The 15,732-nt window shown below is 44.8% G+C and overlaps 1 protein-coding gene across 2 annotated transcripts in view; it reads left to right on the top strand.

Moving 5' to 3' along the window:
- The window catches only part of CLIC5 (chloride intracellular channel 5), a 69,947-nt gene that overhangs the window by 30,511 nt on the left and 23,704 nt on the right, over positions 1 to 15,732 (top strand). For both annotated transcript variants that reach the window (XM_048935367.1, XM_048935368.1), the window contains exons 2-4: positions 7,532 to 7,641; positions 7,982 to 8,107; positions 9,439 to 9,545. In XM_048935367.1, the coding sequence (XP_048791324.1) occupies positions 7,532 to 7,641; positions 7,982 to 8,107; positions 9,439 to 9,545 (343 nt within the window). The remainder of the gene's footprint in view (positions 1 to 7,531; positions 7,642 to 7,981; positions 8,108 to 9,438; positions 9,546 to 15,732) is intronic.

The following is a 15,732-nucleotide window of genomic DNA, read 5'->3' on the forward strand; positions in this document are numbered from 1 at the left end:
AGGATGATTTTTATTTTATCTGGGCACATATATATCCAGCCCACTTTGTCCACGTGCACAGAGACTCTGTGCATGATCCGCTGGCCAGAGCTTGGCGAGAATGGCAGTTTGGGTTTTTGAAGAATGTCAAGATTTTGCTCTAAATCGCCCAAAGACTGAAAAACACATTTTAAAATACCCACAGCTTTATTGAACAGAAGCTGTGGGTTTTCTGAGGGGAGGGAGAATGAAATAGCCTCAGTGATTCTGAAAGGCGCTTTCGGCTGGCGGGCTGATGGGAAGCCAGGAGCTCTCGGCCTTTGGGTTTGCATGGTCCCCCCTGCCTGCCCTGCAGAAGGGTATGGGTGTCTGCACCGGGACACTGGGGCACACTGTTATGGCCAAAGCTGTTGCACAGCTCCACCAGGTATCTGTGAAGTTCCAGGTGTCCTCCTCCAAAGAACAGCATTTCAACAGATGTGGTTTTCAACGTTCCCATATTGGTTTTTTTTGCCTAGTTGCTCAAGAAGCTCACAGAGGGGAAAATTCCCGAAGCAGATCTAGAAAACTGTTAGTAATACTTTGAAAAGCAGCTATTCCTTCTGAGTGGCTCTTGGCCCTAGTTTCCATGTGTGGGGAAGTGACACGTGCGAGAAGCTGTCTGCCTTCAAATCGTCCCATAGCATCCAGAACACCACACACCCCTTAGCTGGTGCCGAAAGAATGCTGATCAGTGGAAGGTGTCACCATATGCACTTTGTATCTGAGCCTGTGTTACTTCATGGCTGCCCCTATTCTGGGATTTCCCCTGAGATACCACCATGTGGACGTCAGATGTTAGCTCTAGGGTTAGGGTTAGCCCAGAGCACAGCATGCTGGAACACGGTCTAGAAAAAAACAAAGTATGTTAGATCCACCCCTATTTCATAAATTGCAGTATACATTTTGCTATAGGAAGTTTTGTTGTAGCTCCTCCTCCCTTTGATTATTTACCATCAATTTCTCATTAAGTTGAATGCATGCAGTGATAGGGAAGGGATCTAAAAATATAACTGAGAACAAAATCCTTTATTGGCCCAGGGTGCTGGGCCTGTCTGTGCTTTGCTGTTCTGGTGCCGTGTGCCAAGCTGTGGGCCTGTAGTGTTTCAAAAGAAAGGAGGAGAGGTGATGGAACAGTACGAGGAGGCTGTGGATGCCCCATCCATGCAGGCATTCAAGGCCAGGCTGGATGTGGCTCTGGGCATTGGCAGCTCCTTGGAGGTCCTCAGCTCTCCTGACAAGCTGCTCAGCCAGTGTGGGCAGTGTGGAACACACCAACTCCCTGCAAACTGGCCAGCAGTGCAAACCCAGTTGAGCTTATGTGCATCTATAACGTGCGTCTGTATGGATGCCAGACTTGGACAACATTTTGGCTGGCTTTTGGAGAGCTGGCTGAAGATACTCACCGCTTCCTTTTTGTCTTGTTACTACCCTGACAGTCTTTCTAGCAAATGCTCTATTTTTGTTTGACATATATGCACATGGTCCATTTCCATGTGTGTGTGCTTCGGAGTGTGTTTCTTCTCTAGCTTGCCCTCCTTTGGAAGGCTGCTGCTAGGAGTTTCTCTTAGCAAAATGAAATTTCGGAAAAAGTCCAGTGGAATTAAAATGCTGCACAGCAAATTTATTATTGTTATTACAGGCTCCCATTCAGGAAAATACTTAAGTATGTGCTTAAGTCCCATTGAAAGCATCAAGACTTAAGAACATGCTTAAAGTCAAGCGTATACTTCCTCTGAATTGGGATGTATTTCAGCACATGCTTAAATGCTTTCCTGAACCAGAGCCACAGTCAACAAGAGCGTCCTGTGATGCACAGGACTCGTGCTGTAAGATTTACTCCTTGCCTGGGACATAGCAGTGCTGCTCTAGGAGCATACACTTCTTTGCTCTGTTGGTGGTACTCCAAAGAGCTTACTGGCTTTTGCAGTTGGACGAGAACTTGTGAAAAGAGACCAGAAAGTAGGAAAAAAGGAAGAGAAAAAGATCCTTGCTAAAACAATACCTTGGCTTGTCTGATCTCACGTTGCGCCCAATGATTTTTCCTTACGATGGAGATTTGTGCTGTTGTGCATATTGTGGTATATGCATATTGTGGTTTAATTACGAAGACAGATTTTTTTTTTTAATGGCACAGCAAATAGGATATTTCCTGGCTTGCTCTGCATTTCAAATAAGACTTTCAGTTCCCCTTTGGGTCCTGAGTGTAAGGAGAGTAAGTGTCAAAAGGCAGGCGCCTTCCCAGCTCTAACAGAGAGAGTGCAGCCATGTGGAACGTGCATCTAGATTTTGATTGTAAGGATGATGAAATCAAACCTCTCCTTAATTCTCAGTCGGGAACATTTGGGTGAATTAGCCTGCCTGCTGCTGCTGACGTGTTAGAATCCCTTTGAATGAGAAACGTCTATTTAGTGTCATCAAAAATATCCGTGTGCTTTGCTGTGAGTCCAAGGGAGCGCTGGGCCCTCGTTCAGAGTGGTCTACAAGCAATGCAAAATGACAACAAAATGAAAATAGATAAAACCACGTACAGCCTGATACTGGAGAACACAGCGCTTTGCAATGCACAACTCTTTCCAACACAGCCATTTTTAAGCTAGATGCTTAGTCATTACTAATGACAGCATGCTCCTATAAAGCTGCTCTATTTTGGGAACAACTGCAAGTGCAACTTTGCTTCTTCCCTACCTTAAGGTTAATTACAATAATGTGCAGTTCCCTGTGTACACTGCAGGCTCTCTGCACGCACCACTCTCAGTATTTTTGGAACAAGTGTGGAAGTTTATTCCAGTTATATCATTCAAAGCAAGCAGTAACTTGAACTTGAGAATAGCTCCCTGTTCACATTGTCCGGCCATGCTGTGCAGTGCTGGAGGCTCTGGATATTACTGCTGCCTTACAGAGGGATTTGGCACGAGCTCATAAAATGACTGAGACTTTTTTTCTTCCCCTACGGCCTCCTTAATTTTATTCCTTGGGTGTGTGTCAGTGCTCCCCCGCTTATGCACATCTTTAAGGTTGAATTGATTCCCTAAAAACAGCAGAAGTATTTGAGGAGTGCTTTATAAATAACAAAGGAGAACACCTTGCTCATTCTTGTCATTGCTCAGATTTGAGCAAGCAGCTGCCCTGGTGACAGGGTGTCCCAGGTCAGGGCCCTGCATCACTTGGTGGTGCTACCTAGATGTCCAGAGGCCAATGGGAAAGCATCTCATTCAGCAGCTGAACTGATAGATGAAGGTTTGAGAGAAGCAACAGGAGCAGAAAGTGATGTTTCCAGGATGGAACAAAGCAACCCTCCAACAGTTTTGCCTTCACAAGCTCCAGGCTTTACAGCTGCTGGTGTCCACATGTGTCCCACTTCAGTTCAGGCACTTGCTGGGTTCAGTCAAAGAGAAAAGCAGGCAGGTTCTTGTTCTGGATGTGCTTTGCTGCCTCGTCTGCATGAGAGACCTTCCTTTGGGCATCCCCCATTAAACTTCAGTGTGATGAATGCTGGCCAGGCAGTCTCAGTCAGCAAATCCTAGAATCTGTTTTACTCTCCCAGGGTCACTCCAGGCTGAGGTTCTTCTCCATAGGGAAAAGGAGGGAGTGCTCATCTGCAGGGAGGAAGGAGCTCTGAAGCCCTTTCACAGCTCTGGTGCACAGCGCAAGCCTCAAAAACTTCTTCAGTGATCCTAGTGCCCATAAATCTGTCCCAGCTGCAATAATTATACCAGCAGTATGCAACATTGCTGGCATCTCCAGCTTGCTCCTTTTGGTACGTGGCTGTGCCCCAGGGAATTATAGATAGAATCACAAGGTTGGAAAGGACCTACAAGATCATAGAATCATAGAATCACAAGGTTGGAAACGACCCATAAGATCATCCAGTCCAACCGTCTCCTCATCACCATTGCCACCACCAGCACTAAACCAAATCACGCAGCACGTCATCCAGATGCCTCTTGAACACTGCCAGGGACAGCGCCTCCACCACCTCCCTGTGCAGCCATTGCAGGGCCTGACTACTCTCTGAGAGAAGAAGTTCTTCCTTATGTCCAACCTAAACCTCCTCTGGTACAACTTGCAGCCATTGCCCCGTGTGCTGCTTGTTGCCTGGGAGAAGAGGCCAAATCCCTCTTCACCACAGCCTCCCTTCAGGAGGTTGTACAGTGCAGTGAGGTCTCCCCTGAGCCTCCTCTTCTCCAGAAATCTTCTAGTCCAGATCTTCTAGTCCAACCATCCTCCCATCACCATCACTACCACTAAGCTATTCAACTATATCTCACAGGAGCCGCATGAGAAAGATTTTGTGGTCGTTTGAGACTAGCAGCAGGAGTAATGGTGTTTCTCCAGCTTGTCAATTACGTGTTCTTTTCTTTCTGCCCACTGTTGGAGTTCTTGATCTTGATTAAGGCATTATTTAATTCCTGCTTTTCTGAGCCCCTGTGCTGAGCCAGGCATAATGGCCCTGTGTTTGGGCACTAGCAGGGTGCTTTCAGCAAGCTGATCTTCTGTGAAGCTGAAAGCGACTCAGCCTGAGCAGTGCTCTGTTCCTCCTCCTCTCCTCCTGGTAGGGAGCAGACTTCACAGGTAATCTGGAGGCACGCTGATATGCCTTTCAAGTTATTACCCGGGAAGTTTTTGCTCTGTCTGAGCATTGAGCAGTGAGTTGCTGACGGCTGTTGGAAGCAGTGAGAAAGGATTCACAAAACAGACAGAGCCTTGCCTCCAATTTCTGCAGACTGGAGCTGAATTTAATGGATAAATTGTGTTGCTGGGGAGATTTTGACACTCTTCCCTCCTCTGTCACCAGTTTGCCTTGTGATTTGTGGCAGCGTTTTCAGCTGTGCCCGTCACATGAGATCGAAACCCATGAGTCAGACTCCACCCAAATCATGAGCCTGGCTTCCAGATCCAGGAGCTTTGAAAAGAGATCGTACTGTACTGTGTCTTTAGTTTATCTTTCCTTTCTGGAATTTCCTCCATGTATTCCCAGCGTGTCTCCAGCAATTAATGTTTTCTACTCTTTTGGAAGTGCTGGGGGTGTATTCTGACCATTTGGTGCTGCTGGAAGCCTCGTTTGACTGACACAATTAGTTTTGCTTTTGATCTCCAAATGCATCTTATTTCTTCCAGACTCCACGTCTTTGCCCTGTCCCCAGTGTCCTCCATCCCTCAGCCTCACACAACCCATCACCGCCGTCCAACCGCTCTGTGTCCCCTCTTCAGTCTGGAGTGGGTTTTTCAGCATTGCCTTTCATGGCTGGGAGAGTGCAAAAAGGCACAGACCTGTGTAATCCTTAACCTTTCTGTGGCAGTATGTAATTGGAGAGAGCAGGGAAACACTCTTCCTGAGGCTCGTTCCTGAAAAGGTGAAACTTGTAGCACAGGAAAAGGGCGCTGAGGACAAGCAGTGCAGTTTCTCTGTTCAGGATGTGAGACCTTTGAGTTAGGTGATTAAAGACCCCTTTGCTCATGAGGTGTTTGCAGGACTTGGCAAGCCAGAGTTTCTGATTCCTTCAAATGGAGTCAGGTGAGGAGTGAATCAGACACAAGCCAAAGTAAATCCAGAGAAGGTAAGTTGAGAGTCAGCCCTTCTGTCTGCCCTGTTCTGCTCTCTAATTCAGTGGTCAATCCGTTTTTCTTCAGATGTAAGGTTCATAGTATGTTGTTTGTAGGCTCTGTTGACTGACTCCATTGTGGAGGATATGGGTAGAATGAGGTGGTGAAAAAGCCAAGGGGAAATTTGGTGTCGTATCGCTGTTTTCCCCTATAGCATTTGCCTCTTTTCAGGAGGGTAAGAAGTTACAACTTCTTGGCGAGGTTTTATTAAGCCAAAGCCAAATCAATACATGTAATTTCGCAGTAATTATTGCATGCAACACTGTGGTGCCTGGTATTCCCATGGTAGCATTGCCATTGTTTTGCCATGAAGCCTGGAGATCAGAGCCAGCTATTTGACTAAGTTACACAAAACAAATCTACTCGCACCCCAGGCAGACAAGAAAATGCATCTTCCCTTGCTCAGCTTCACACTGTACCTTCACCCATGGAGTTTGCACGTTCCTGCATGTGCTGTGTGCCAGGCATATGGCCAGTCCACAGCGTCAGGTAGAAGTGCAGCTGAGCCACGTATCTCTAGAGTTGGACAGCTAGGAACTGAATCTGAACCCAGAGAAAAGCTCTTTACCTAGCCTGAAACCTCACCAGGAGCTATCTCCAAGACTTGAATCCACACCATCTCCATAGTTTGGTAGATGGGAAATTTGGAATTTGTTTTTAAACACAGGATTATCAGAAGCTGTGTTGAAGATGTGAGGAAGATGCACGATGCCTGCCAGAAAATCTTTCAGCTAAACTTTTCAGATGCAAGTTGTAGCAAATGGACACATCCCAAAGTGTTTCTTGTTGTGCTGTATTTCAATAAACTGTGGTAATTAGAAGTGATTCCTTCTGTAAGACAGAGAAATGCTACCTCACAGCTTGAATATTAAAAAGATAAAATTTGTGAAAGCAAACAGAGTAATGTGATATTTTCTCCAGAGGAAAAGGCCATGTGTTTTCCTGCCTGTTTCATCAGCCATTTTCAGACACACACTGCATACATAAAGTGCAGTTATGCAACCCACACGGGTCAACAAAGGGAGGTTGGTTGCTTCACCAGGATCATAAGAATCTTTCAAACACAATGGTACCACAAATTAAAACGGAAATCTATCAAAACCATTATCGTCCTGAAAGCTTTGGCCACAAGTGTAATTACTGCAGAGGGATGTTGTCCTTGGACACAGCTTTGGCGCAGTTCTGCTAGTGTTATTTGTAGCCCTCTATGGCTCAAAGTCAGAGCTTGCATGGCTAAGGACCATAAATTTTTAGAGGCAAGAAACAGGCTATTTCCTCAGTGCTAACACTAGCAGTTTTTTATTGTTTTGTAGTGGTTTGCAGGCAACTCATTAGGTGCTAGAGATAGGAACAGACTGAATGTGGTGGCTGAAGTCTGCCTTGAACTTTGGAAGGATTCAGACACAGATTTCTGTCTGGATCCAGTTGTTTGTGTCTGAGGCTCTTGCTTTATTGGACGTGAACAAGAAACGACCAAATGTTAGGAGTGTTTGGATTTAAATCCAGTTCCAGAAGTCTCCTGCATTGATGTGCAGTCCACAGACTTAAGCAGAAGACCTACCCTGAGTTCCCTAGCATGCAGCAGGCAGTCCTGTAGGATGAAAGTAAGCGAAGGTACGTTCGACATACAGTGCAAAGAAAAATGCAGTCTTCTGTTGCTCACCATAAGCAAGGGTCACAACTTCTGCCCCCAGGAGAAGCACCAGGTTACTTTCTCAAGCTCCAGATAAAGGCGGAGTCCTGGAGTAACTCTGCCACTGACCTGAAGATGAACTACATAAAATAACAGGCACTGTACATTAGTTTTGAGCTAGTTACTTCTTTTCCAATACCCGATTTTCCATCTTGAGAGAGATGAGCAGTGAACATGTTTGGACAGTATTTTTCCTCTCTCTCTTTCCCTCAGGCCGGTATAGATGGGGAAAGCATTGGGAACTGCCCGTTCTCCCAGCGTCTCTTCATGATCCTCTGGCTCAAAGGAGTTGTGTTCAACGTCACCACTGTTGACCTGAAAAGGTAAAAATTGCTTGGTTTTATTGAAAATAGTGACATGATCCCGTGTTTTCCCAATAGAAAGGCCCCAGTAAGTTCAATCAGATTGATATCTGGCCTAGAGAGTCTGTGGTGCACAACAAAATAGTTGGGATTCAGGTTTGTTATTCCTTTTTTCACTTGTGGAATGTTTTTATATTAAACAGAGTGTTCTGGGGTATTTTAAAAGCATCCTCACCACAAACTGCTGAAGAAAAAGAAGGGCAAGCAACTGATTTTGCATGATTTTACATGAACTGTGAATATCTGTGTGGCTGCCTGACCATAGAGATTAACGAATTCGTGACCTTTCTTCTCTGTGCAGAAAGCCAGCTGATCTGCACAACCTGGCTCCCGGAACTCACCCACCTTTCTTAACTTTTAATGGAGAAGTCAAGACAGATGTTAACAAGATTGAGGAATTCTTGGAAGAGATTCTTGCACCTCCAAAGTAAGAACTTGAGGGTTTTTCAGTCAATATTCCATTTCCTAGGAATGAAAGTTGTCCAAAGAGGAGTTCCTAAAAAGCACTCGGTCCTGCAACCTTTACTTACAGGAGTAATATTTATTTATGAAACTTGTTGGCTTCTGTGAGATGACTTCCATGTGTGAAAGTTGCTTGTGTGACTAATAACTGCAGAATGTTTTCTCTGAACGCATTTCAGGATGCCATTGTATACAGAATTAAGGAGATGAATACTACAAAAAAAAAAGTCATAGGGGTCTGGTGTCCACATTTTATAGAGCTAAAAATAACTTGGACTGGATGCAGAACATTGCCACACACAAAATCTGTGCCAGGAAAAGCATTTTGCTGTGAAAAACTGAAGGGTTCTGAGCTCTTCCAACAAAAAGGTTGGAAGAGGAATGGATCACAGAACACGAGGAGCTCTGGAGGCAGAGAAGTGCTCATTAGTCTCATCAAGAAATGACAAGAACCCATGACTAGAAGTTATAACCATACTAATTCAGATTAGAAACAGGGCACAGATATTTCGGTATGAATGAATAACCACTGGAACAAACTACTGAGGAAAGTGTCGGATTGGATTCACCAGACACGCCTCAGTTAGTCAAGCATTTCGGCTTCATACAAGGATGGTGTAGAAAAAGATTGTTGGCTTGTGTTTTGGACCTTAAAATCTATGAATCAATGAAAATTGGCTCAGTTCCTTACAGAGTGTTTTACCTCTGACTGAACCAGCATCTGTGGGCCAGTCCTGAGGCAAGCAACCAGGTATTTAATTTTCTATATGCTGGTCCAAGATCACCAAAACCAGTAGGAGTCATTAGTTTGCATTGATCTTTCAGATCAGTGTATTCCTTTGCACCACAAAATAACAACTCAGAGACTGAAAACATTATGTTCCTTCACATGGGTGATGTTAACACGCCTTGCTGTTACATCCTGGCATGCATTTTCTGTGCAGGGAGTTAGACACGACTGCTGCTCATAATAGAGAGAGCTGGTTGCCAACCTCCCCTGCACTTTTCTGGAAATTTATGCTTCCTTTTGATTCAAGGCCACTATATGTTGGATCGTGGTCACGTAAAGCATCAGTGTAACTACTTCTGTCATGAAGCCATCCCTGTGCAGCTATCCAAACCTCTGCCTTGACAGACACAGATACTACGAAGAAGGTCTTGCCAGGCTGTTGTTTTGAGATAAATGATAGTGTTAATTGCAGGGCTTTTTTTTTTCTTCTTTTTTTTCCTTTCTTCCTGTAAGTAGAATTTGTAATCATCACGATGCTGCTGGTAATAAGATGTTTCTCCTTTCAGGTATCCCAAGCTGGCTGCTAAGCACCGGGAATCAAACACTGCTGGAATTGATATCTTCTCCAAATTTTCTGCTTACATCAAAAATACCAAGCAGCAGGACAATGCTGGTGAGTAGGATTGTTACCAAATGTGCCAGGAAGATTTACTGTTTAAAAGATGAATAATTTTACTATTTAACCCTTGTTTTATTGTAAGCTGTGTTCATACGACTTCAAGTGCTGCTGCTGATCAGTCTCAGGTGGTAAATTCAATGGACTCAATTCACATGTCCACAGTTGGATTAACTACATCTACACTAGTAAATAAAATAGATCAGGCACAGCTCCTGCCCGTAGCAGCCAAGCTGCACCAGTAATCCTGTATTCCATTCTGGATGGGTCTGGTGGCTTGTACTACCTTCTCTACTCTATCCAGGCACTGTTCAGGATGCTAGTTGGTTGGCCCATGGTGGTGCGAGAGACAGTACTAAAAGCTTAGCAACCAGTGACTCAGGAGAGAGCAAGCCGTGCCTCTTGACCTGCATGATTTCGTAGATGTAGCCATTGACACCAGATTCTCATCCCGCATTCGGTGATGTTATGGTAGTGTAGCTAATTTGCTCATATAAACAGAATGTAATTGAATGAAAGAAGTGGCTTTGAGAAATGTAATTGCACTCTGCATGCTCCTGACTTTCCTCACATCTGCGTCAAAAGAAATAACCACAGAAGCTGGATGCCATGCATATTTACACGCATCCTACACTCGCTTCTTAATGAAATTGCTTTTCTTCTCCACATTCCTTTCTCCTCAGAGGCACAACTTCAGCCAGTCTCAGTTCCCATTGCTCCATGACAGAGAATGGATTGACACAGTCATATCCCTGGAGATAATCTAGCCGGATACTTGCAGTCACTCACTGTTCATCTCACCTCGTTTTACTAATTTCACAGAGACCTAAGGCATGCTAATTACCATTCAGAGAGGAGTAGATTTGCAGGTTCCAGCTCTGCCCCAGCTTTCATTTGTGCACTTATATTTCATTGCCTGGGGCTGCCTCGTGAGATGAAGATGGGGAACGGGTGATTTATGCCAGATTACAATCTGCTCCTTAATATTTTTTTGGTGTTAACAAAGAAAGTAATTATAACACTTCACTTCTTAGAGATGCTAAAAGCTTTTTTTTATGTGTGTGTGTGTCTAACACCAATGGGATGCTCAGCTAACCACTGTAGGAAGGCTTGTAAAAAGAAGATAAATTAAGAGTCAGCCTAAATTGATGCTACATTGAAAATAAAATATCTTGGCCATCCAAAAGGAATCTTTATGGTCTGTGGTGCAACCGTAAGTCTTCAATTCAGCTGCTCTGTTCTTTGCACTCGAAAACTGTCATGGGTGTTTGCCCACATGTAGAATCCTGGCATGGTGGTTCTCAGTGGCTCTGCGATGTGCAGATCCTGCTCCCATGTAGGCTGGCAGCTCCCACTGGTATTTAATGGCTGTGACACCTGGACATCTCTGAGCTCAGCTTTCCTCTTTGGAGTGGAGAAATGCTTCATTTCCTTCCGCTGAAGTGCTAGAGCACCAGGACAGAGCAAAGATGAGCAGAGTACTGCCCTATTCTTTGTAGCACCACGGGCCTCAGGGAGCTTGGGGCTGTAAGAACACTTACAACATGGGGGAATCAGACCTCAGCTATAGTAAGGTCTTTGACTTTCAGTTTTCAAGAGCTGGGTGAGAATAGTGTTTGTCTTACCCTGGGGACATTTTCATTGAACATTTCCAGTTCCTCTGATCCTTCTTTGGAGAATGCCCCTTTCCTTATCTCCATGTGAGTAGTTAAGGTCTAAAAGGAACAGATTGCTGCTTGTGGCTATCATGCATTTCCTATACACACCAGCTCTCGAGGTAGTGGCACATGCCTCACAGCCGTGCTCTGTGTTGAGCCCAAGCTGCAGGTGACTCAAGCTCTTGGGTTAAGCTGGAAATTCACACCTCTATCCCGGTCATCAGTTGCACAGGATCGAAGTACAAGAACAGAAAAACACTTGCTGACAGAACCAAAACGGAATGGGGAACCTTTATCACTGCATCAAAAGTAAATGTCGTTGCTTTTGCTTGGGAGTAGGAGGGTGCTGGATACCAAGTTGCCTGAGTCACAAAGCGTCAGGTTGTTTAAATGATATTCTCTGAACCTGGAGGTCAGGGAGGTGGATTCACCAGTGTGGGATATCAGGCTGGGAATTTGTAGCATCCAGCGATCTCTAGCTGTGAGAACTCGTGTTAGCTGTAGTTGTGTTCCTCGTGGCATACTGGGTTAGGAGAGGTCATTAGGTCTATGTAACATGAGCTGTTGTGGAAAAATGTTGTGAACTGCTTGGAATCATTAATGACATTTATGCAGTGGAAGAACACTGGATGTGAGAGTTAATGGCAGCCCAGTGCACATCCAAGATACCCCCCAAATGGCGTTTCTCCTAGTAGGGCTTACAGCTGCAGTCATGCAGCAGATCAGACACCAAGTAGCACTGTCTCTTGGCTGTGTTATGGCAGAGGGGTGGTGAGGAGGCACTGGCTGTAGAGTCTGTAGCCTTGAAGTACTGGAATGGCTTTTTTTCTCCTGAAAGTAGAAATGTTATGAAAAAAAAAACGAGATTTGTAATATCTTTGTTTAGTTTTTTGAATTCTTGCGTGTAAGTGAGCAAACACAATGATACACACATCCGTTTGTTTCTAAGATTGTGATACCCTCTGCTGGCAAGTATATGAATACTTAAAGCAAGAAGCTTTGCAGTCAAAGCTGAGACATCCCCTGGACAAAATAGCTTTCCTTCTGACCAGGTGCTTTTCTCTTTCAAGTGCAGTATTGTCAAAAGAGAAGCGTGCAGAGTAGTCTATTGATTTTGACAATGTTTTCATGGCAAGTTTTGTGTTTTTTCTGGATGAGCTAAAATTATTTAGAATTCTTCAGCATTATGAGAATAACAGTGCATTTTTTTTTTTGCTGGATTCGTGAAGTACTTTATTAGCCACATGCCATTATGTTTCATACCTGGCACAGAAGCAGGTGATAACCCTCTTGGGTAAGTCTGCATGGCAATATGGTATTGATCACATTTCGTTTACTTACTGAAGGTATTTGGCAGCCTGGCTGCCCTGTTTTAATAGTTCCCTGAATTTCTGATGCTTTTTTTCCATCTTTGTTTTGCTCACATTTCTGCCTTATAATATAAAAACGTTGAAAGGTTTGGAATGGGCTGGCTAGGGCTGTAAGCCCAGAAGCAAACATGCTCATGCCATATCAAAGTCCCACCACTTTTAAGCTTCTTGAAAGGGAATGAATTGATTCCAGATCCTCAGGATGTGGCAAGCTGTGTTTAAAAAAAGTGCGTGCATTTATTATTTCAAGTCACTTCAATTACAACTGGCTTGATTCCTTCCACCCCCCATGTCACTCGATAATTTTATAACAGGCCTCTGTGAAGGAGCGACGGTCTCATCGTAGGCGTAGATCCACATCTGGCTTAGATAGCACAACCGGGTTATTCGGCCCTCCAACCCCAGCACCAGACTTTGCTGCTTGGAACACTGAGAAGTTCTTATGCACCTCATGGCTGCCGCAAAGAGCCCTCGGAACAAAGCAGTGACAGTCCTCTGGTGATCTCCTGGATCCTCATCCACAGGTTTAGGTTGCTCAGGCTTGTGTGACTAAGCTGAGAGTTTTGGGTTGCTTTGTGCTTAATATCTCAAAGACCTTGAGCGGGCACAAGGATGGAAACCAGAGCCCTGGGAGTTTACTTTGGTTCCTTTTGTTGATGCTGAGCAAAGCACTCCAGCTCTGTATCAAAACCAGAGTAGTAACAGTTTATCTATTCATTGGAGAAGGATGCATTTCAATTGATCGGAATGCTGCGTACAAATTCAGTACCCGCTCGTGACTTCTTTTGCTGCGTACTGCAAACCAAGGGGACAGCCCATAGCCACCACCCCTTCACCATTCCGCCTAAAACCCTAAGTTCTCTGGCTCGCAGAATGAGCCCTTTGATTTCATTTATGAGTTTAAAAAGTTGTTCTTGAATGGAGTTCTTAGGAGGCACCAGCCCCGTGTGGGTGGGCGCATTCATTAGCGGCACGGAAGGAGGTTTCTCTGTAGGGCTCTTCAGAAGGCACGAGGCCGGGGGACCACCAGCACGGTCCCACGCGCAGGAATTTCCAACGTCTGACCAGAGGCCTCCGCTTGTCTGGTTTGGATTTACATCAAGAGCATTTAAATCATTAACTTACACGTGATTAAATGCTGTTCACCTCTTTCAGTAGCTGCATCACGCTGCGGTTCGGCGCGTGAGATGGGAAGTACCTCTCCATGCACTGCATCTGTGTGTGTGCAGCAGGTATTCACCCATGGGCAGGCTGGGATTGAAGCTGGTCTTCACCACTGTGAAGCTGCTCTGACTATACAGGATTCCTCCTGCTGAGCAGAGAGCCAGGCCCACAGTCTGGGTACGTGCACCCATTGAGGTGTACCTGGAAACTGTGCTGAAATTAGCAGGAAAACAGCAGGTTCAAAAAATCTACGTAGGATAAAGGATGCTGCAGTAATCGATCTGTGGTGCAGGTCCTTTGTGGAATTGGAGCTGATGTGCACAGATCCTTGGTGTGGTTTTATGGGTCCTTGATGCTGCGGTCATCCCAATGAGCACAGACTGCTCTACTCAACATCCACATCCAGAGGGGAGAAAACAGCTTTCCCCGAAGCTTCCTCTTGCTCAGTGGGAGAGGTCAGACTGGAACCATGACACAGCTTATCCCAACCCTAAAATCCTCCTGTCTCTTTCTGGGCCTAAAAGCTTCGCCCTCAGCTCAGCAAAGCTCTTGGCACAGCTCCTGTTGGCTTTAGTGGAGCAAAGTTAAAAAGTAGTGTGAATGCACTGAATGGATGAGGAGTTTCCTTTGACAGGAATGCAGGATCAGACTCTAATTCAGGAGCAGTGTTAATGCTTTACGATTTTTGCATAGTTTTCCAAGGTGCCACAGAAATATATAGGTATAAATGCGTGTTGTGTCTGTGTATCAAATTGCCATTCCGTTTTTTCCTTCTTCCTCTTTAGTTGCAGAATTTCCCTTTTCCACCACAAAACCCCACACCTGTCCAAACCCAGCATGAGCCATAATTTGTCCCATACTGAGATAACATTAAGTTTTCTCTGCCGTGCAACCAGGAAGGACTAGAAATAGCTGTAAAAATCATTTTGAAGAAAAGGAGTTGCTTTGTGATGGGCTTTCTAGCTGCGGAGTGTCTTGGGATGACAGATCTTCAACTGTGGCATTTTGAAACACAAAAAAGCTATTTTAGAGCATTTTAAACAAGTCTTTATGGCTCCCTCAGAGCCGAGTACTGTCGGGCTCATGGCAGCTGAAGTGCCTGGCAGCTTTACAAAACCAGGCCTAATATAAAAAATACCTAGTCTTAGAACATATGTAAGATAGGTTTTCTGCAACATTTGTGGCACATAAAACACCAAATACGTGTTGTCGAGCATGATATAAAGATTTTATTGCTACTCATTTGGGATGACCCATATAACTCACTCATGATATGTTAATAAAACTGCTCTCCACTCTATTTATAAAAACACACATATAAGGTTCACTCAAAAAATGGTGATAGCTGCGTGCGAACTTGTTAAGCAGAGCAGTGAGCTGTACTCAGCGTCCACCCTCAGTTGCTTCATCGCCACTTTGCCCCATAATTAAAGACCAGCTCTAAAATGCTCAGAAACAGCATTTTGCACAAGTTTGCAGAGAAATAACTTTTTGAAAACCTCCCTCAGAATGTTTCTGGCTGGAGGCCCAGACCCATCCATCTTCTGCCTGGTGCCAGGGACAGGTTTCAGGGCTGATATCTTCTGACCTGCCACAGCCAGGAGCTGGAATTGTATGCCATTGGAGGGAATTCTTTTCTAAAATGATGATAAACCATTGTCTTAACCTCAGAAGTATGTACCTTACTAGGGAAATTTCTGAACTTTCCCATTGTTTAGGTTGGTTTGTTTTTTTTTCCTTCTCAGGCCTTTTAACTTAATTTTGCTAATTAAGGCACGAGGATTTGCTGATGGAAGTGTGAAAAATACTAATTGAAATCAGTAGAACATGCAAGCTCTCTGTAAGTCCGGATGTGGTCAGACTGCAGGAGCTCCAAGGCAGCACATGGTGCTCCTGCACGGCACGCTGAGGTGCAGCCGCTCCAGGAGCAGTGCATATTCACCATCAATGCACCCACAGTCATAACTCTGACAAGTCTGTGTCTGCAAGCCA

Source organism: Lagopus muta, chromosome 2 (assembly GCF_023343835.1).
Source record: "Lagopus muta isolate bLagMut1 chromosome 2, bLagMut1 primary, whole genome shotgun sequence".
Classification (NCBI taxonomy): Eukaryota; Metazoa; Chordata; class Aves; order Galliformes; family Phasianidae; genus Lagopus; species Lagopus muta.